At 41.7% G+C, this 21,017-nt stretch overlaps 1 protein-coding gene across 1 annotated transcript in view; it reads right to left on the bottom strand.

The window, feature by feature from the left end:
* Window positions 1-16,511, bottom strand: part of fbxl18 (F-box and leucine-rich repeat protein 18) — a 34,423-nt gene extending 17,912 nt beyond the window's left edge. The window contains exons 1-3 of the mRNA XM_072559328.1: window positions 16,052-16,511; window positions 8,622-10,201; window positions 1,683-1,901 (exon numbers count right to left, since the gene is read on the bottom strand). Of these exons, the coding sequence (XP_072415429.1) occupies window positions 1,683-1,901; window positions 8,622-10,201; window positions 16,052-16,285 (2,033 nt within the window). The 5' untranslated portion in view covers window positions 16,286-16,511. The remainder of the gene's footprint in view (window positions 1-1,682; window positions 1,902-8,621; window positions 10,202-16,051) is intronic.
* Window positions 16,512-21,017: the final 4,506 nt, after the last annotated feature.

Here is a 21,017-nt window from a genome sequence, read left to right as displayed (position 1 = left end):
AACTCAGCCCTTTGGGCAATAACGTAAATTAGGGAGTGACTGCATATTCCCACTGTCACTTTTCAATGCTATTAATTTTTTTCCTGATATCTTTCCTTCTGATTGTAATTTTTACCTTTGCTTTTTATACTTCAGTACTCCTTAATTTGAAGTTGTGCTTTTCCTCTCCCATCCTATTTTATCATTCCAGAGGGCAGCTACCTTCAAACACACATACATCATACACAAGAATGGAGATTACAGATAACATTTTCAGGAAATCCAGAGGGATTAAGTACCTCTATCCATTATGAAAAGGATAATGTACACATGAATCATTTATGAGTCCACATCGACCATATAAATCAAACAATCCACTAATAACTCTGCACAACTGCTGCTCTTTTTATTCACACCAAACGTGCTCGAGTGATGCAGCACAAGAATATGAGCAGGAAAAACATTCTAAACTATTTGTAACCTTTCTGCTGAAACACCATTTAGAGATGATATTTTGCATGTCACAATATGGTTGTAAAACACTTAGAATACTTTAGTCCTATTCAATTCCATTATAGTGTTTAGGTTACAGAACACTCTTCACATCGCCCAAAATGGAAACTGGAGTCTGATACCTCTTACAAGATCGCCCCCTACTGAAAGTGTAAAGAAAGCTCTGGAACCTTAAAATGATTTAATCTAGAGTTAAAGCCCTGTTATATAAGGAGCAGAATTACTCTTGCTCTGCTTAGATATGTAGTAAAGTCAAATCAGACATTACCTGTAAAAGGATGCAGCACGGAATATTATGCCACAGAAGTCAACTACTTTAATGCATCTGCCCAGTGCTATAAAGTGAGCTACACGTTCCTATTGTTACATACACAAGACACTGCATTTCAAAGAAACCTGCTGTGCTGAAGTATGGAGTTTCTATTAACCGCAGAATCCACAATCAAGTGAACAGCAGTATTGACAACCCCCATTCAACTTTAGAAAGAAATGCAAATCACTTCAAAATCACAAAATATTTCTTTGCTGTGTCAATCTCCACATTTTTCCCTCACCCTGAGAGCACAAATTTATTTTGAAATGTGGTGCACTAGCCCTGATAGCCTTCTGGTATCTTCATGGGAGAGTTCGACAATATTTATAAGTTATGTGACCAAGAGACCTTGGGCTGGGATGCCAGTTGTTATCACAATCGATGATGTGCATCCACACATGCAAACTTCCAGCAAGAGACATGCAATAGTAATCAGCAATGCAAAGGCTAGCTGCTTAGTGTACCCTTCCTTACCAGAGTAACATTTGAGGCCAATTGTAGACTCTCTAATGCCACACAAGGCAAGCTTAGTTAAACCTTACAGACCTGCATTGTGGGGTGGGAGCAACGATAACAGTCTTAGGAATGCAGTAAAACCCGAGCAAGGTACCAGGCACTTGGCAGTAATGGTTTAAAATAGGTTTTAAATATGAAATCTTAATTTATTTAAATAACATTTTAAAACCCATAACACAAATGCATTGATGGGACAGAAAGACAACTGGTTGTTATCTGATGCACTTTATTCAGTATTTTTTCGATCCATTGAAGTTCATTGGTGTACTTCCAAGGCATTAGCATCTTGAGCATTGGTTCCTTTTACATATCACATCTGCAACTTGCTGCTTTTGTACTCAAGCAATTTCCTTCCACTTACCCTGTAATCAGTGTTTGCTGAAGATTCTTGCAGGCCACTAGAGTTTCTCCTGTAAACATGTGACACATGACGACATTCGAGCACTTGGTCATGAATGATATCACTGCATCATGCTGGAAAGTTCCGTGCCGAGAAACTATGCAGAATCGCTCCAGTGATGAGCAATGCCCTAGTGCTTGAAAGAATTGTGCACTTGCTGACAAGTACGGCTGTTCTAGCCTGCAGTAGGAACAAAATAACAGAGTGCAAATCTTAACAGTGTGTTCTACAACCTTGTAAAGTATCAGCTTTCAAAGTAGATCTGCACTTTTCATCACATCCTACAAGAAAGTTCAAATAAAGATGAATTGAACAAGAATAAATAAGTGGATATTTTACCACTTTTCCAAAACCTCTCAACTTTTATTTCTGTCTGCTTAGAATGTGCCAATTCTGGCTGGTCACTCCATCAGTACTAAGTTAATTAGAAGGAACTATATCTATAATTAAGAATGTTGTTTCTCTCCACATTGCCTATCAATTATTTGCCTATTATAAATTCTTATACCCATTTTTATAATGAAATCTGCCTGTGTGAACTTGCCATGCTATATTGTCACTTTCTTGACAGCCAGGATTCAGTGTTGCATTCTCAGCTCCTACCTTGTGTGTCATTTTGTAACTATCAGGATGGCTGCCATATGAGTTCAAAATTAGAGACTGGCTGGGCTGCGTCGCCCAGTCAAATAATCTTCTGGCAACAAATATAATAACATGATGCATCTATAACCACTTGATCACAAAAAGGGACTTTGTTAGTATACACCAAAACTATACCTCACTACATGCCAACATCTTTAAGATACATCTGAAGGATGTGTGAAGAGAGAGGAAACTCATACAATTTTGGCAACAAACGTTATGACTTTCTTTTTAAAATTGTTCATGAGGTGAGAGTGCCACTGGTGAAGCCTGCAATTGTTGCTTTAAAGACTGTATAGGAACTTACCCAGCAACCTAATACAGGTTGTTCTGTTTAACGCAGATTTCATTAACACGACTTTGTGATAATACAATTAACAAACTGAGGACACTGCTTCTAAACCATGACGTTTTGAGGCATGTATTGGTATAAATGGTGCTGCCATTACACAGTTTTCTTGTAACAGGATTGCATGAGAACAGGACCACCGTGTTACAGACTGTATTCTAAAAGAAGAGAACAGCCAATTTGGTCATCCTGCTGGAAAGTGTATGCTTGGATCTGGAGCGAATGTGTGACTTTGTTATAGCCAAAACAGCAGCCAGCCAACTTTTACTGTCCAGACCCAACAATAGAGAGCAGTCAGATTGTGAGTATATGTGCTGTTTCATGTTATCAAAGTATTTCTCACGTGCAGAAGATATTGAGCATGATTTATAGTTAGCAGGTATGGGGTACTCTAGATGTGGAATAAACAGTAAGAGAAAATAGAAAAGGGAAGGACTGATACAGAAAGGAAAAGTTGTTTCTGGTGGATCACTGCTGAACATCATAAGAGTCCAGATCTGATAAAAGGCTGCAAGATTTTCAAAACACATCTGAAGGCTACTTAAGTATGCCTTGTTACCTCCTCCCACCTTGCTTACCCAAGCGACTCAAACCCCAGATACCCAGGCTCAAACCACAGACTCTTCTTTCCCGGACACTGCCAAAACAAAAGTCATTCTTTCCAGATCCTCCCATAAAAGTGTAGGATACCTGCAATTACCCCAACTAGCCAAACGTACATGATCCAATCCTGCTAACGAGCCCACTCAAAGCTTCTGACATGCACCCAAACTTCAAAATCCCTTCTCTGGTTTCTCAAACTCTCTTCCTGATACAATCTAGCCCCACTACACCCTTGCCTATCAGGACAGATCAACCTCCAGCTTCCTCTGTATAACATTAGCCTATTTGTACTTCCTATCCCAAATGGGAATGACTTCCTTGCCCAATAATTCCAACATCACCATGTTTCCTGCAGTCCCAATTCTCTTGTTTCCTCCCTTGCAATACATTTCTCCCATTAGCGCCCTGACAAGTTCTCCCTGTTAAAGCTCAGCACTGAAATATGTCACGTTATTTGCTGTATATGATGGGCTTCAAAATTCAAGAAATAGAGAAACAGAATATGGAGGGGGATTGGAACATGTGCGGGAACTACAGTGATGAATTGAGGAACACACCAGTGAGAAACTTCTACAGTGATAATAGAAAAGAGTTCAGAAACAAAACAAAATTGACATTCCGAGGGGAGAGAAATAGCCACAATTTGGGATAGATAATGACAAAACTAGAAATATGGACAGTTTCAGGACAAAGAAAAACTTGCATTTATGTCACTGTTTTCACAATTACTGAGTGCCTCCAAGCAGTTTACAGCCAATTAAGTATTTTTGAAGTGTAGTCACTGCTGTAGTGTAGGAAATGTAACAGCTAGCTTTTGCATAGCAAGCACCACCAAAAAGCAATGCAATCATGTTTTGGGTGTGATACATGGCTCAGAAACAGGGTCATTTGGTCCAACAGTCCATGCCAGAGTGTATGCTCCATTGCAACCTCTTCCCATCTTATTCAAATCCACCATCTTTATCTTCTACTAGCTTCTTAGATTCCCATCTCAGCCATTTATGCTGTTCACTTCACACGCTTCCTGAGGTAGCGAGCTCCACATTCTCACCACTGTGGGTGGAGTTGTCTGCTCCGAATTTCCTTTTGGATTTCTTGGTAACTGTTCAATATCACTGAGCTCTAGTTTGGCTCTATAAAAACCTGTTTTTATGTATGCGTCTGTTGAGACACAAAAAATCGGTAAGGGCACCAGAGAAAACTCCTTTCGAATTAGAATTCCTACAATGTGGAAACAGGCCATTAGGCCAACAGATGCACACCAACCCTCCGAGAAGTAACCTACCCAGACCCATTCCCCTGACTAATGCACCTGACCTACACATCTCTGAACACTATGGACAATTTAGCAATTCATCTAACCTGCACATCGTTGGAATGTGGGACGAAACTCTCTCAGCCACGGGGAAAATGTGCAAACTCCACACACAGTCACCCGCTGTTAGAATCGAAGCCGGGTCCCTGGCTGTGAGGCAGCAGTGCTAACCACTGAGCCACGATGCTGTCCCTTCGTTTCTTTGAAGCTATGGTATGGATTCTTTCTCAGAGCAGACAGATGGGATGCTGCTTTAACATCTCATCTGGAAGACAGCACCTCTGACCTCTGTACTGCACAAGTGTCAGCTTTGATTGCTGTGTTCAAGCCTTGGAGTGGCTGGAACACTGAACCTTCCGACTCAATGCTATCAATGGCAGCCATTCAGCAGAGAAGAGTCTGGAAGAGAATTAGTTTTTACTTTTCAGCATGTGCAACACAACAGACCAGGTGACATGCTACATCCCGATTACTTTAAAGCTGCACCTCCTTCAACTCAATGTGAGCTGCACCACAGGACTGTGACGATCCAGCATTAGTCTATTATAACAATCTTATATAGACACACACACAAAGTCTTATTCCGAGGTAGCCCCTCAGCATCAAAGATAACTCTATTCTATGGCTTCTGAGGTGGCTGGTAAGTTCAATGCATGCTCTGTAAACTTAGCCACATGATGATGGTTGAAGAACTGGGTGGATGGGCTGTTTGGAGGTTTAGACATTCCTTCTGATGTCTTGACTTTGCCCGTGTTCCCAACAAAAACCTCTTGATGTGTTTCCAAATGAAATTTTCCCATTTTGGTCAGTTACAAGCCAAGTACTCCCAAGAGTTGGCCACAGTATATGATTTTTTTAGGCATGCTCAGAGGAGGTTCTTAAACCTGTCTACTATCATCACCGAAGTCTCCTGTCATGACCAAGGTCTGAGTAGACCGACTGCTTTGGAATCTGATGTCAGCCACACAAGCAGCATGGCCCACAGAGCCGATTCTACACAACTAACTCCGCTGTGCTAGGAGTGTTGGCTTCGGGGAAGGAGCTGCTGTTGGACTGCCTTTCCTGCCACTATGTTTGAAGGATTTTGTGAAGGCGGTCCTGGCGATATTTCTCTAGTACTTTGCGGTGTCTGCTATAAGTTGTGCAAGTCTCTGAAAGATATAACAGAATGGTGATCTTTGCTGTCCAGTAAACTATAGCATTCAAGGGTTTGAGACACAAAATGATCTCTGTCTCACCCATCCACAGCTTCATCCTGATCTTCATGCCATGACCAGGGCCATGTTTCCTCTGCCTGCACCACTCTGTTTGCTTGCTAGATCTTTGCACACGTCAGTGCAATGCACCATCTACATTGCCTCTGGCTCAAAAACAACACCATGGTGAATCTAAGCATTCACCTAAAAGAACCCATTTTTCCACAATGACTGTACTTGCAGAATTCCCATCATGAGGCTTTGATATTCCACAAACAGGTGGGTACACAAAAGAAATTCAAATGTTGCACTTGGAATGTTTTTCAGATTAACACTCTCATTCTACGACACATATCCAAAATCCTTCTCAAAAAAAAAACTAAAACCTTTTGGCTATGTATGCTACAGTATCACCATAAAGTATCACCATACTTCATCGCCTCTGTCTCTTCATCAAGATGTCATTTCACTTGCAAAGATTTCAAAATGTAACATCTTTAGTTTGGAGGTTTTATTAAGTCACAGTGGGAGGAAAACAGAAAGGTGGTGGGATTGTTGAAAACAGAATGGTGGGGCTGTGGAGGTTTGGGGAAAGTGGGGGTGATCAGGCCTAGGGGTTTCAGGGAGTAGGCCAGAAGGGATAAGTAAAAAGAGGAACACCGAATCGGAATGAAAATGGGAGAAGCAACAGGAAGAATACATTGAAAAGGGAAGGTGGATGAGAAAGAGGAGAGACTGCAAGGGAGAGGCTAGGTTTGCAAAAGACGATCAGGAATAGAAAGAAGGCATGAGTAGATATGCAGCAAATACATTGAGGAGCCACTGGCAGCTGCCTTCTGGAATCTAACATGGAAAGAAAAAGGCCCAGAGCGTACAGAAAGAAAAGAATAGAGAAATAGCAACATGGAGATGACAGGTAAGAGACACAGCTGTGTGATATTTAACTAAAACAAAGCAGACAGGAGAGAAGTCAATCATCTCAGTTCCAGGACATAGCTGCAGTTGTTCCTCAGGTTAGTGTCTGACTCATAAGTAACTTTATCAAAGATCCTCTTCCCATCATAAAGTTAGCAGTGGCTCCAATCACAATCCCACACATAATAAAGTAGCCATGTAGCAAAGACTCAGTCGGGTTTGGGCTGATAAATGACAAGTAACATTCACAGCACACATGTGCCAGGGCAGTGACTATCTTCAATAAGTGAGAACTTAACCATATAGCAGTGTTGAAGCCTTACCAATGTACCGGGGGGAGGACAGCAGGAGAATGTTAATTAGGCCATTAACTTGCAAGTTAACTGGGCTATCCAAATAAATATCATTGCTACAAGAGCAAGTCAGACCCTGGGAATTCTGTGGCGGTTAACTCACCTCATGATTCTTTACAATCTGCCCCACCATCTACAAAGGATAAATCAAAAAGGAGATGGAATACTCTGCACTCCTTCAACAGCATCTTCCATGAACTTTACAGATGGAAGAGCAGGTTAAAGGAATACCATCATTATCAATAGATCCCTATTCTGGAACGCCCCTTCATAAGAGCACTGTGGGTGGATCTACATTCAAAGATCTGCAATGGTTTAAAAGGCAGATCACCACAACATTCCCAAGGGCAATCAGGGACAAGGCAATAAAAGATGGCCTAGCTGGTGGAACCCACATCCCACACAAAAAAAAATAAAAACATAGCAGCTGTAAGTCACATCCACCACTAAATAATTGGTACCAGCTAAATCCTGTAGATAGTGATGCAGAATTCCCTGTAGCCTCAAATTCAGTCTAATCACATGAACCTTATAATGAATAAGCCTTCGTTGGGTCAAAAATATTACCCTCAAGATTTCTAGTATTTGTCTCAAAAACAAATCGAATTGTACAGATGAACAATGTTGCACTGATCAAGGACAGAGAATCTGAGTGTCTGTCCCAGAAAAGGAAACTCCTCCATTATTGCAAACAGTCATAACCTTTTCTCCCCCAACTACAAATGAGTAAAATTAACAAAACAATTAACATTGTCACAAAGCACTGCAGCATATAGCAATCAAACTGAGTCTTGGACAAGGGGTTGATCACGCGCAAGTAAGCAGTACAAGAAATGTGCACCACATTATGAATATAATGTCACTTGGGAGCAGTGCAACACAGTCACAACTGCTGAATGAGTGACAAAGCTACTTCGACAGGATTGTTGGCCTCACTCCACACCTTCAGCTGGAAGCATGGTCCATAGCTGTTCATGATGCTGTCAGTAGAACCACAGTGGTTTTATACTCAGCTACACTAGTGAGCTGCTCAAAATTGGTAAAGATGGCAGGTTTTTTCCAACAAATGAGTGAATCAATTTGTAAACATTCTTCCAACAACGCAGCACTTTTACTGAACTGATACCAACTTTTTTATTTAAAAATAATATACTATATTTTCATCTCATAAGAAAAGAAAATGTTCCTTCTGAAATGATGGGATTTGATGTCAGGTCATCTGGATGATTTATGGAGATCCTTGAATTGCTAGTATAGAAACATAACCACTACACTACCATCACTGGTCAATCTTTGCTCTTTGAGAGACTCTGCAGGACTGTATTTAAACAGTTCATTGACTCTGAGCACTTTGTGACATCCTGAGAACTTAAGAAGGTGCTAGAATGATGATGCTCTCTTTATTGCCTTGCGATTTACTGACAGCCTCACATGAAGATGCAAAATGCTACTGGCTTATAAACGGTGAATCCTTTATTTCCAGAGTACACGTGAAAACTTCAAATTCTAAGAAAGACATGCTCTCACCTCAAGTCCTTCAACTGTTTGCAGTGCTTCAGCATTTCACACAAGGCTGGCATGTAAGCCACTTTACCCAGCAGACCAAGGTTTGCCAGAGATAATGTCTGTAGCTGCTGACACCTCAGTCCTATACCAATCAGCCCTGAGCCAGTCAGAATGCCAGGAAGCTGGGCCAAGGTCAGACTGCGCAGGTGCTGCAGATGTCCAATGAGCACCAGCTCTTCGTCTTGGATCCGCTGCGCTCGGTCACAGGGTGGCTGTACGTTTCTGATGGCAGGCTCATTCCGAGGTACGTTCGAGGAGAAACTGGACCCAATCAGCTCCAGCTCTTCCAAAAAGGGAACATTCTCCAGTAGAGTCCCAAACACAGTTGCTGGCAAACTCAACGACAGCTGCTCCTGAATATTCCTTGGATAGGTCGGCACTCCAATTCGAACCTTCTTTCCGAGACCCCGGCGCACAGACTGGGCCTGCAAGGCAGGCACTGCGTGATTGGGCAGCTTGTCAGCGCTTTTGGTACTTTGCGCCACGCAGCACACTGGGAGTGATAACGAACGCAACTGCTTCAACCTTGCTAGAAGCAAGCACAAGTGCCGTCCGGTGCCCTCAGGGCTGTGGTGGTGAGCTGCAGATAGATTCAGGTGCCTCAGGTTGGGGCAACAGTTTACCAGTGCTTCCACTACATCGAAATCAATGTCATCTTTGGCCTTGCGAAAGACAGAACAGTCTGAGAGCAGGCAATGGACACAACCGCTGAGGTTCAAACTAACCAGTGACTGGACGTTTCTGCCTCCATTAATGATTTGATGGCTCAGCTGACAGCCAGACAGGATACAGTGGCTGAAGTTCAAATAGACAGGGTTGCTCAATGTAATGGTATGCAGAAGTGAGGAATGTAGAAGCGAAGATCCATTCAACCAGGATCGAGGGAGCTGCAGCGCCTCCAAGCTAAAGTTTTTAGTCATACAATCAAGAAAGTTCCGTGTGGAGCACCCGGTGTCTACAAAAACCCCAGGGACAGATAGAATAAAGGCACGCAGGTTCTCAGGAGTCCGAATGCTCAGGACTGACAGGTAAAACCTCCCAACTTCCTGGTTAACATAGCCTGGTGACAACCTTGCATAGAATACCTTGAGATTTTGATAGTGGGGAATGTTGCTTTGCCCAACCATCAGTTGGCCCGAGAGCATTTCCCCCTCTCGAGTCCGATCTGGGATTTCGAAATAAAGCAACAGCCGCTCCAGATTGGTACAGCACGGAACAATGCCATAAGAAGGGGTGAATAAAGTCTGCTTTAGTTCAGTTACTTTGCCAAGTGTTGCCTTACATTCACTGCTCAGTTGGCCCACGTCAAATCCTTGGCTGACGTCTAAAGCAAGGGAGCGCAGGTTACGGAGTACAGACAGCATTCTGGAAAGACGCAGTGATGTCATGCGGCATCCTGTCAGGTCAAGCTTCAAGATGTTTTTACATTTTACCACCTGATCAATAGTCGAGCCAGACAACCAATAGCAGCCACTCAGCTTCAGTTGTTGAATGTCACCAGCTATTTCTTTCAGCAGAGATGTCACTTTTGTGTCACTCTCCTGGAAACAAAACAAAGTTTAAGTTCAAAGGCTACGAAAGCAAAAAGTCATTTCAGAGAAAGCTTTGTTCTATAATAACTATGAGCAGCACATTTACACTGATGCAGACGAATCAGTGGAATCTTTTACTTCCTCTCAAAACAATTGCTGCTTCATAACTTTTAGGACTGAACCTCCAGTAGAAAAAAACTTGTCAATGGATATGAAGGCTCAGTAAATGTGGTAAGAGGTCCAAAATCAAGGCCAGAAATTCCTGCATCATTCAATGGACCATACCTCAGATCTCAAACAGGGTGCTGTGCTCCAGTCTAGGGACTTGGGAGCAGAGAAGAGATGGAGAATTGAAAAGGCCCCTACTCAATTATATTTTACAATGAGAGAGTGGAAATGAGTGATAATCAGAGTCCGCCGATCAAGATGTGCTACAGAATTGGAATATGTCATCAATTACATTGCCACATTAAGAATAACAACTGGACAAGGTACTAGAGTTTGATTTGACAAGCAACATAAGACAGCCAGCCTGTTTTGGATTGATCAGCTCGTGTGGAGTTACTTCTGCAAAAGAAAAAAAAGCTTTAATTATACAGCAATTCATGGTTTGTATCTCACTGCTCCAGCTTCAAAGGGAGAAGCACCAAAACAAGAGATACGTGCAACCTCCAACCAAGAGCTTTAGAAGATGGTTATGCTTTCAGACAGCGTCTTTAATTTAGGGATAAATAGGAGGAACGAAGGAACTTATGTTCTACAGACAGCAGGTTTAGGTGTTACAGATTAAAAACGGGCTTGCATGTTATTTCACAGGAGATACAGTGAACAGGCTATATGTTTCCAAAGTCCCAGGAAGGTACTCGGAATATCATGTTTAGTAAACTATTACAATTCAAGTTGCCCACTTAACTTCAAGACAGAATGAAACAGAAGGTCTAAAGGATGGCTAATTAGCATTTCTACCTGTATGTGAGGTCCATATGATTCCTGTTGCCATGGAAATAAGTTTAGAGAGGGAATGAATTCATAGGAAGCCATTGTGTATTTTCTTAACCAGGCCACACAGATGTCAGGCTGAGAGAGAGGAATGGAGGCAGAGGTTCTGTGTACAGTTCACCACACAAGAACATAGGCAGGAGTTCATGGTCAAACTCAAAGGACTGACTCATGAGGAAATAAACAAGATTGGAAGATTTGCCTAGCTTTGGCTATAAGTAATCTTCATTGCTGAAGTCAATTTGAGGATTAGGAGTTATCGAACGGGAAAACAAAGAGAAGGGAATCAAGTCCTCAGGAGTCAAGAATCACACTGGAGTAGTTTAAAAAAAACACAAAAGTAGGCCATTCACAAGCCTGTTCCACCATTCAATGGCTGACCTGTGGCCTAACTCTATATACCCTGCCTTTGGCCCATATTCCTTAACACCTTTAGTTAACAAAAGTTTTAATCTGAAATGGATAAAGTTAACAACTGATTCAGCACCCACTACCATTTGTGAAAGAGGGTTCAAAGTACTTTCTAACATCTCTCCTAAATGATTTGTTCCTAATTCTCAGACTGCAGCCCCTAACTCTAGAATCCCTCACCAGTGGAAATAATTTATCTTTATCTGCTCTCCCTTTTACCATTAATATCATAATGTCTTTGATCCAATCAACCCTTATTCTTCCAAATTCTAGAGAAAACAAGTCTCATTTCTCGTTATAATTTAACCCAAGTCCAGGTATCATTCTTGTAAACAGAAGACTAGAATGGCTGCTTACACATAATATGAAGAAGAATAAAAAAAAGGTGATCTTCAGTGGTTCAAAACTTTATTTTGTTTTCCTTTAGTTCAGAGTATAAACTACCCACTGAAATACTGTTCAGCAATAGTTGCTCTTAGTTTGTGTAACAGTAAAGGTCTCAAACCTTGAATTCTTGTTCTGCAATTCCTTTATGTTGGCCACTGGGAATTTGAATTTCCTTTTAGAAACTAGTCAGCCTTTACAGGGATCATAGCAATACCCCAGGTGAAGGAAAACCTGGTGCAAAAGGAACTACTGCTGTGTTGAAAATCAAATTCAATTTCAGTGGAGAGTTCTCCAGTTAAGCACTTTAGGCTTATTCTACTGCCCTCTAGTGGTTACTTTCCATCCTAAACTTCATCATTTTCAATTGCGAATGCTGTATTGCCCTGGTACAGAAATAAAGGACAAACTTCCAGCTTTACAAGTGGATTCCCTATTGATCTTTGGGCATGTATTATATTTAATGCACTTTTGTTTTAATAAAACCAATTGCTTTCAGGCTTGCTATGCTTGTTCCACTGATTTTTATGCCGTTCATTAGGTTTAATCTTACCTTTAAAGGCTCAATGTTCAAAGAAAATATATCCTTTCACATATTCTCTTCGCCATGGCAATACCATGGAACAGTCTATCACCAGAAATAGTCTGTCCCTCAGATTTGAACCAACTCTTCTGAAGAAGAACAGTTAGTCCCACTCTCCCATTCCTTACCCATAGCCCTGTAATTTTTCATCGTTCAAGTATTTAACCAGTTCTCATTTGCAAGCTAACACTCAATCTGCATTTACTATATAGATGGCAACACATAACAGAACATTTTAAATAGTTGCTGCAAAACATTTTACAGTCATCTGCCTCTGGTCCAATTGCCAACAGCTTAAATCTGCGGCCTCTGGTCATCATTTAGAGTCAAAGAGACAGAGATGTATATCACAGAAACAGAACCTTCGGTCCAAATTGTCCATGCTGACCAGATATCCTAACCTAATCCAGTGCCATTGGCCAGCACTTGGCCCTTATCCCTCTATACCCTTCCTATTCATATAACAATCCAAACACCTTATAAATGCTGTAATTGTACCAGCCTCCACCACTTCCTCTGACAGCTCATTCCATTCATGCCCCACCCCCTGCTTGAAAATGGTGCCCCCTGAGGTCCCTTTTACATTTTTTCCCTCCCACACTAAACCTATGCCTTCTAGTTCTGGACTACCCCACCCGAGGAAAAAGATCTATTTATCCTATGTCTGTCATGATTTTATAAATCTCAGCCTCCGACGTTCCAGGGAAAACAGCCTATTCAGCCTCTCCCTGTAGCTCAAAATCCTCCATCCCTAGCAACATCCTTGTAAAAATTCAGTCACTGAAAAATATTGCCCTTTATTATCTAATTCAAATTGTTAAGTCCAGCAGAATAATGGATACTTCCACTCTCCCCTGCCCTTTTCCTAGATTATACATTCAAGGTCTTAGAGTCAGAAAACTGAGCAAATGTGTCCAAGCTGAGTCCAGCCCCATCGCGCATTGATCTTCATACACCTGTACACCCTGCTCCACAGCTGGTCCCTGTATACCTGTACACCCTGTCCCAAGGCCGGTCCACATACAGCCCATCCCACAGCCAATCCCCATACACTTGTACTGTCCATCCATGGACAGGAGGAGAGCAATAATGCCTCTTTCCGAGCTGAGAGTTGCTAGGGTCAATGGGAGCGCCCTCTGCTGGAGATCAGCTAACTCAGAGGAACCTGGCACTGGACCTGCAATCTTCCACCAATTAGATGGAACACACTTTTGCCATTTGAGAAAGGTATGGACTATCTATGAAACCTGCCAGGAGTTTTTATTACAGTAAATCAACTATAAACATATATCTAAGTAGCTGTTGAAATTATGGAAGACAGAACCTCTGCTTCATAGTTTAGTCGTTAGTCATGTAATAATTGAAACATACAGAACTGGAAGATTGTGCAGAAATACATCATCTTTGCTGATTTCAGAGATTATTCTGGGTTAGCAGCACAGTTTTTTAAAAATTCAGTTCTTTTAGCTTTGTGGGACGTATGCTTTAGGCTGAAGAACTGTGAATCTCAAAACTTTAGTAAGGACAAACTCAGTGTCCCCTCCCCTGAGGAGAACAGGTTCACCCTGAAGTTCCACATTGAACATGAACATTTGCTCTGGGTATCAGAGGGCACCTTGTCTATGACCACCAGGAAGGGAGAAAAGAACAGAGAAATATTTTGCAGAACCATTAAGTCAGGAAATAGCTGCACATAATTTCCTGACAGAGGCAAAATGGGTCAAAGAATTAACAGAGTTGCCAAAGCTTTGTCCACATATGACAGACCTTCAACTCACAAAGATGGTTTTATGAAAATAAAGAACTACACACCGTCTCAACTCAGCATGACAACTTAATGAAAAGATGCAGTTGGTCAACCTCATGGTTCTTAACATTTTAATAAAAGCACTCGCTTCACGACTCACTTGGTTTGCAAAGATCACAGATCAAACATGGTCACTGTCTGTACATGTGAGGTCCAGTCTGGACCAACAACATAGTGGATTAAGAGTGAACCTTTAAAGATTTGATTATTGGTGAATTAACCTGAATAATGCAACTATTGCAGGAGATCACAGCTACAGATAGGGCAATTTAAAATTTGCATTTAGGCTTGTGCATTACACAGCTATGTGAAAGTACAGACAATCGAGTGGTACATCACCGAGTCATCAACTTATATTGATATCAACAGAGAAAGAGAGAAAAAAAACCAAGCATCATTCTCAGACTTAATCAACTGAGCTCGGTTGAGAGCAATGAAAGTATTTCATTAGAGTGAATGAACAAATTTCGAAGGGAGGTTGTTTGAAATCATTATGATACACAAAGAAGTAGGGGAAAAACACAAACTAAAATGCTCTACAGGCATCTTAGTGCCAGAATGTTGCTTGAACAAAGTGGAAATAACAACGAAGTTGATGTCCACATATGTCCTTTACAGTAAACTGGCAGTGGAGAGCAGGAAAGCAGAGAATTAAGGTAATTCAAACCTAACAATCTTTCCTGAAGAGCTAGCCTACTTCCATTAAGGCTGATCAACCATTGCTTTTGTTTTGCACAAGATCAGAAATTGCACATACTGGGGTAAACTAGCTGACTTCGCAATCAATGTACTCACTAAATGAGTTGTCAGAGTAACAAAAGTCTTTCTATTTTGTTGTGGCACATTTCATAAGAATCACATTCTGCACTTTCTAAATACTATTCATACAGAAACAAAGTTGGTAGCTAAATGGGATTGTGCAGCAATACATCATCTTTGCTGATTTCAAAGTTTCAAAATCAGGTCGGCACCAAATAGACTGGGCACTTTTAAAAATTAAATCTCTCCAAAAAGGAACAGTAAATGTGGTGCAAGGCGGGGAGGCTGGTTAGCAAAGCTAAGTAACTCTAACAACGTGGGGGTTCAATTCCTGCACTGACTGAAGTTAGGATGAATGATTCTCCTTCTCAACTTTGCCTGAAGTGTGGTCATCCTCTGATTAAACCACCAACTTGTCTCTCTCTCTCTCTCACTCTCTGAGAGTAGCCCTATGGTCTAGTAGGACAATTGTGACTTTTTCAGTACATTATAGAACAGTCGGAATATTTGGCTGCAATATACTGGATTTGGCCTAAATCTGAAATTAGCTGAGAACTGGGGAAAGCTAATGCATTACCTCCCAGCTCCCAATTTATTTTCTTTTGCTCCTGGAGTCAGAGGTGCTGGCCAGATCAGATTGAAATTTATTTTGTTGCATTCCAGGTCGATGTTGAAATGAAATAGATTATCCCACCAAATGTAAACGAGGTGAAAGTCAATTAAAGGACTTCCACCGTCCACATTCAGATGAAAAGTCACAAAACTGAAACATTGGCTCAGCCTCTCTGACCCTCTACCTGGTCCTAAAGACTTCAGTGCTTTCGGACTGTATTCCAGAGAGATCAGGCTGCAGCTATTTCCCGTTGTCATAAACCGTTAGTGCGATGCACAGAGCGTCAGTCGGTCGCTGATTTACCTGATACTCCTTGTGCAGAGTGACGGAGCTAATCAGGCTCTTGTCCATACACAGAGCCGCCAACTTTCTGCTCACTTTCCGGACATTGAGCAGGAGGTCGCAGCTGGGCACAAACCTCAGGATGGTCAGCAGGATCTCATCAGAGAAGTCGGTCAGGCTCAGGCTCAGGGGCTGGGGCTGGGTCAGGGGCTGGGGCTGGGGCTGGGCCTGGGCCTGCTCCTCCCCGCTCTCCATCTCCACAGGCACCGGCTTCGGTTAACCGCTCACTCGGGGGGCAAGGCGGCGCATCCAACAACCAACGCTACTCAAAACAAATAATCAAGTACAAACGGAAATGGCTTTAAATTCAAAAACAAAGATGTAACTCCCGCCGCCGGGCCGAAGCGGGACACTCAGCAGCAGCAGCAAACCGCTCCCGTTCACTCAGCCCGCACCAACAAGCTGACGGCGCTGCTCCGGAACTTCATTCCGACTTCCGCCCCGCACGTGCCAACGACTTCTGCCTCTCCCGCACCCGACTTCCGCCCCCTCCTGCTCCCCCAGAGTGCGCACTCCACACGTGCCACCGACTTCCGCCCCGCACGTGCCACCGACTTCTGCCTCCCCGCACCCGACTTCCGCCCCCTCCTGCTCCCCCAGAGTGCGCACTCCGCACGTGCCACCGACTTCCGCCCCGCACGTGCCACCGACTTCTGCCTCTCCCGCACCCGACTTCCGCCCCTCCTGCTCCACCACCCCCAGGTTCCGCCCCGCTCACACACCCGACTTCCGCCCCGAGCTCAGGGTCAACCGCGATATGCAGCGGGAGGCTATTCAGCCCGCCCCTCCTTTACTCGAATCCGGGAGACTGGATTTTCTTTCCGATACCGGTGGCATCAAGCGTGAAGATTTTTTCAAAACTGCCCTACCCTCGTTTATTTTTTGGAAGCTTCCAACTCTTAATAATCGCGCAAATCATAAAAGGAAACTTGTCATAATTAAATGATAAGTGTTTGCAGGACCAGGGACACAGTCCTGTGCAGAGGAAGACTCAGACATCGTGTGCCATGATGCCTGTCCTGTAGCTTTATAAGAGCTATTCAAACAGACTCACTCCAATTCCCCAGGTCTACTCATAAAGTCTTACAGCACAGAAGATCATTCAGCCCATCGTGCCAATGCTTGCTCTTTGAATGGTTCTCCCATTAGTCCGACTACCACTGCCTTTACCATATACTTGTTCATTTTTCCTTTCTGAAGTATGTATCTAAATCTACGTCGAAAGTTTCTGTTGCTTCCATCCAACGTATTCCATACCATGGCTTGCTATGTTAACAGCGAATGGATTAGGGTGCTGGAACTGTTTCTTCGTGATTCTCATGACGTTATTATTAGTTTTTAAAAATACGTAACAGAGGCTAACCCTAGTATTGGCTCGGTGTGAAACATATGTAGTATCAGAACACTAGCCTCCGATTCAGGCCTGATTCAAGAGGGTTGGTTGAGACATGAATGCAGTGCTGAGGGGGTGCTGTACTGTCAGAGGTGATGTTTTTTGGATGAGACTTTGGCCTTTCATATGGGTGTAAAGACATGTATCCCATGGCACGACATGGAAGAGGTGGAGATTAGCAACTCCCCAGAGTCATGGCCAATATTTCTCTTTTGGCTGACGTAACTAAAATAGATTTTATAGTCATTATGACATTACTGTTTTGGGACCTTGCTGCATTCAAATCAAAATATTCAAAACAATATTACAATAGTGAATGCACATCATTAGCAGTATAGCACATTTTAGAAATCTGAAGGTCATAACTCATGCTGAGTAAATGCAAGCCTTGTATTTCTTTTCATATGGATTTCTGGTGTTCTACTTCACCATTCCAATTGGTCCCAGTTTCCTAATTTTTATGTCTCAGTGTAGTGCAATGAGCTATTGGGGAACAGGTGGGTCCAAGGTCTCACTTTTGAACATTTCTGAGTTATCTTAAGTTCAAGCATAGTGAAGATAGGGACCCTTCTATACATCTCTGTATTCCACAAGAAACAAACAGGATTTGTGCTTCTGTTTAAAGGGATTCCGATGTTTGTATTGAAGCAAAAGATGACCGATTGTACTTGAAGGTTTTCCTGATTCCTGAATCATAGAACCCCTACAGTGTGGAAACAGGCCCTTTGGTCCAACAAATCCACACCAACCCTCCAAAGAGTATCCCACCCAGACCTATTCCTCTACCCTATTACTCTACATTTATCCCAGACTAATGCATCTAACGTCCACATCCTTGAACACCTTGGGCAATTTAGCATGGCTAATTCATCTAACCTGCACATCTTTGGATTGTGGGAGGAAACCGGAGCACCCAGTGGATACCCACACAAACACGGGGAGAATTTGCAAACTCCACACAGTCACCCGAAGCTACCATTGAACCCGGGTCCCTTGTGCTGTGAGGCAGCAGTGCTAACCACTGTGCCAACCCTTTTTGTTTAACATATTGGCAAGAACTTTATTACTTTTAAAGTATACTGGTTGCAATACACAGCCTCAACAGGTGCAATATCCAATGCACATTATTAGCAATGGGTATGTGACATGAAAAACCAGTTGAATTTCAAAACCAGTTGAAAACAAAAGTAGACTCAAAATATCATGTTAATTATGACAATTGTTTTTTTCTTTCAACCTGTATAACTCCAATGGCATTGCTTCATGTATTTTAGGATGGATCCTGAGCTGCAGTGAGAAAAGAAATATAACATTAAAAATCTCATCATCATTAACATTATTCCTCTGTTCTATTACAGAACATTTATGTTTGGGCAAACTGAAATGCTTGGTTACTGTGTAATTCTGGTTATTTCCAGCACAAGGAAGGCAACAACCAACAAGGCAAGTTGTACATTAAAAAGCATTTAAAAAATGATGCAGCTAGAATTTTTAATCACTAACATTGCTTTCTGCAGTCAAATAATGAGACAGGGATTCTACAAGGATTTTTCCTGCATTAAAACTGTTACTTTTAGAGAAGAAAATTCAGGGGCTCTTATAACAAGGTTCTTTACTGCAGTGCTCCATTCTGAATTGCTACAGACACAATCCACAATTTTTCAAGTCCACCTGATGTAGCTGCTGGACATCTGACACATGCCTAAAGTCCACCTTCCTCCTTACTAATGGAATACAGTAGACTTGTAGTTCACTTTGGTAACAGCAGTTGCAAAGCTGAAGTTTTGCAATATCCTCCAGTACCACATGGAAACTCTTCATTCTGAAAGGCAACATCAGCATGAAAAACATTTGGTCACCACGGGGCACAAGCGATTTGTTCCATGGTACACACAAATCTTTCCATTAAGTGAAAGTGCATAAAGGAGTGAGATTCTGCTGAGTGCTAGAATCCTCTCACAGTATTAAGGCCTTTAAACAAGGAATTATATCAGCCTCTGGTGTCAGCAGAGTGAGGCTTTAACATGTTGTTTAATTAGTACTGCATCTTCTTAGCACTGTCTCTCCTCCCCTTGTGGTCACTCTTCCTCTTCTTCGATTACCTGGATTTCATCTGAAGTTTGAGATAAAGATGAGTTATCTGTTTAACTCTGACTTGCATTGCTGTTCATGTTCCTCCTCTTCAATGACTTTCTTCCACAAGTTATGATTTTCTGTGAGATGATGCATAATCGGACAGAAGATTCTCCACCTTCCTTTTCTTTTCCTCCCCTGCCTTGTTGGAAGATCACGGTCCTCATCATCTATTTCATCTTCAGTTTCTACTGTCCATGATTGTCCTAAGATGTGGAAACATCATTAATGCTATCAAAGCATCAAAACATGAAAAAGTCTGATAACAGCACCTCCTACAGGTATATCAGTTATCAGCTGTAAATTAGAAAAAAAACCAGCTATCCATGGAATCAACTCAACAATGGAGTTTTCAAAATGCTTTTTGAAATTGAATTGTTAGAAACTGATTATTTGCAATACTAGATGTGCTATCTATTCCTCAAATATCAATACTATTCTTGAAATAATGTGGTCATATGTTCTCCATAATGTGTATGCAATCATAATTAAACATGCACTCACAAGACAGCACTTACAACCAACAACTGGAGACTCAAAGATGTTTCAGGTCTGAGATCTGTATTTAGAACAGAGTAGTAGAGTAGAGTAGCTTTATTTTGTCATTTCTACCATATACAGCTAGTACAATTAAAACGAGACAGCGTTCCTCCTGGACAAAGGTGCTATATATACACACAGACTACACGAGAGTACAGTCAGGATGATCAAACATTTACAAATTCAAATGTTCACTATAAGCATTTCACATTTCTCTACTCCCACTACATTACAATTCACATAATTTCTACATTACATGAACTCAAGGAAGTGTAACTGTATAAGCAGAAACTAGGTAAGCCAACGCCTTTACAATAGCTGCAGATAATAAATTAGTTTCCTCAATAAAGAGTTCTTTCTCCACTGGACCAACCAATGATCAATAAGAGTTTGTTATCAATAGTTTTGCTTTTGTTACACATAATTGTTATTCAACCAAGTTAAACATTATCTTTGATTCTTTCGGCAGAAAACAAAATTAAATTGATATTTAGCCAAATATTTTCTTTCTGTGCATCTCTGAATCTTAGAAACTAATATACAATGGCACACATTTAATTGAGTCCCCCTCTTTAAGTAGGTGCTCACTTTGGAAAGAAACCGTTCCAGTCTGTAGGGTCATCTCAGCTCAAAGTTTACACCATGTTTCACCATTTAATAAAGGCTAATATTATTACAATATAAACAATTAATAGCAGTGCTACATCAGCAAGTCAATGTATTAATCTTTTCCCTTAATATTACAGCCATTCCACATAAATGATATGCTTTTGCTATTTATTATTAACTTGAGAATAGCTAACTTAAGATGCAAGATAAATTATTTGAGATTAACTTTTCAATCCTTAAATTCCATGGAGA

The sequence above is a fragment of the Chiloscyllium punctatum genome, chromosome 40, assembly GCF_047496795.1.
Source record: "Chiloscyllium punctatum isolate Juve2018m chromosome 40, sChiPun1.3, whole genome shotgun sequence".
Taxonomy (NCBI): domain Eukaryota; kingdom Metazoa; phylum Chordata; class Chondrichthyes; order Orectolobiformes; family Hemiscylliidae; genus Chiloscyllium; species Chiloscyllium punctatum.
This window is presented reverse-complemented; position numbering and strand designations above follow the sequence as displayed.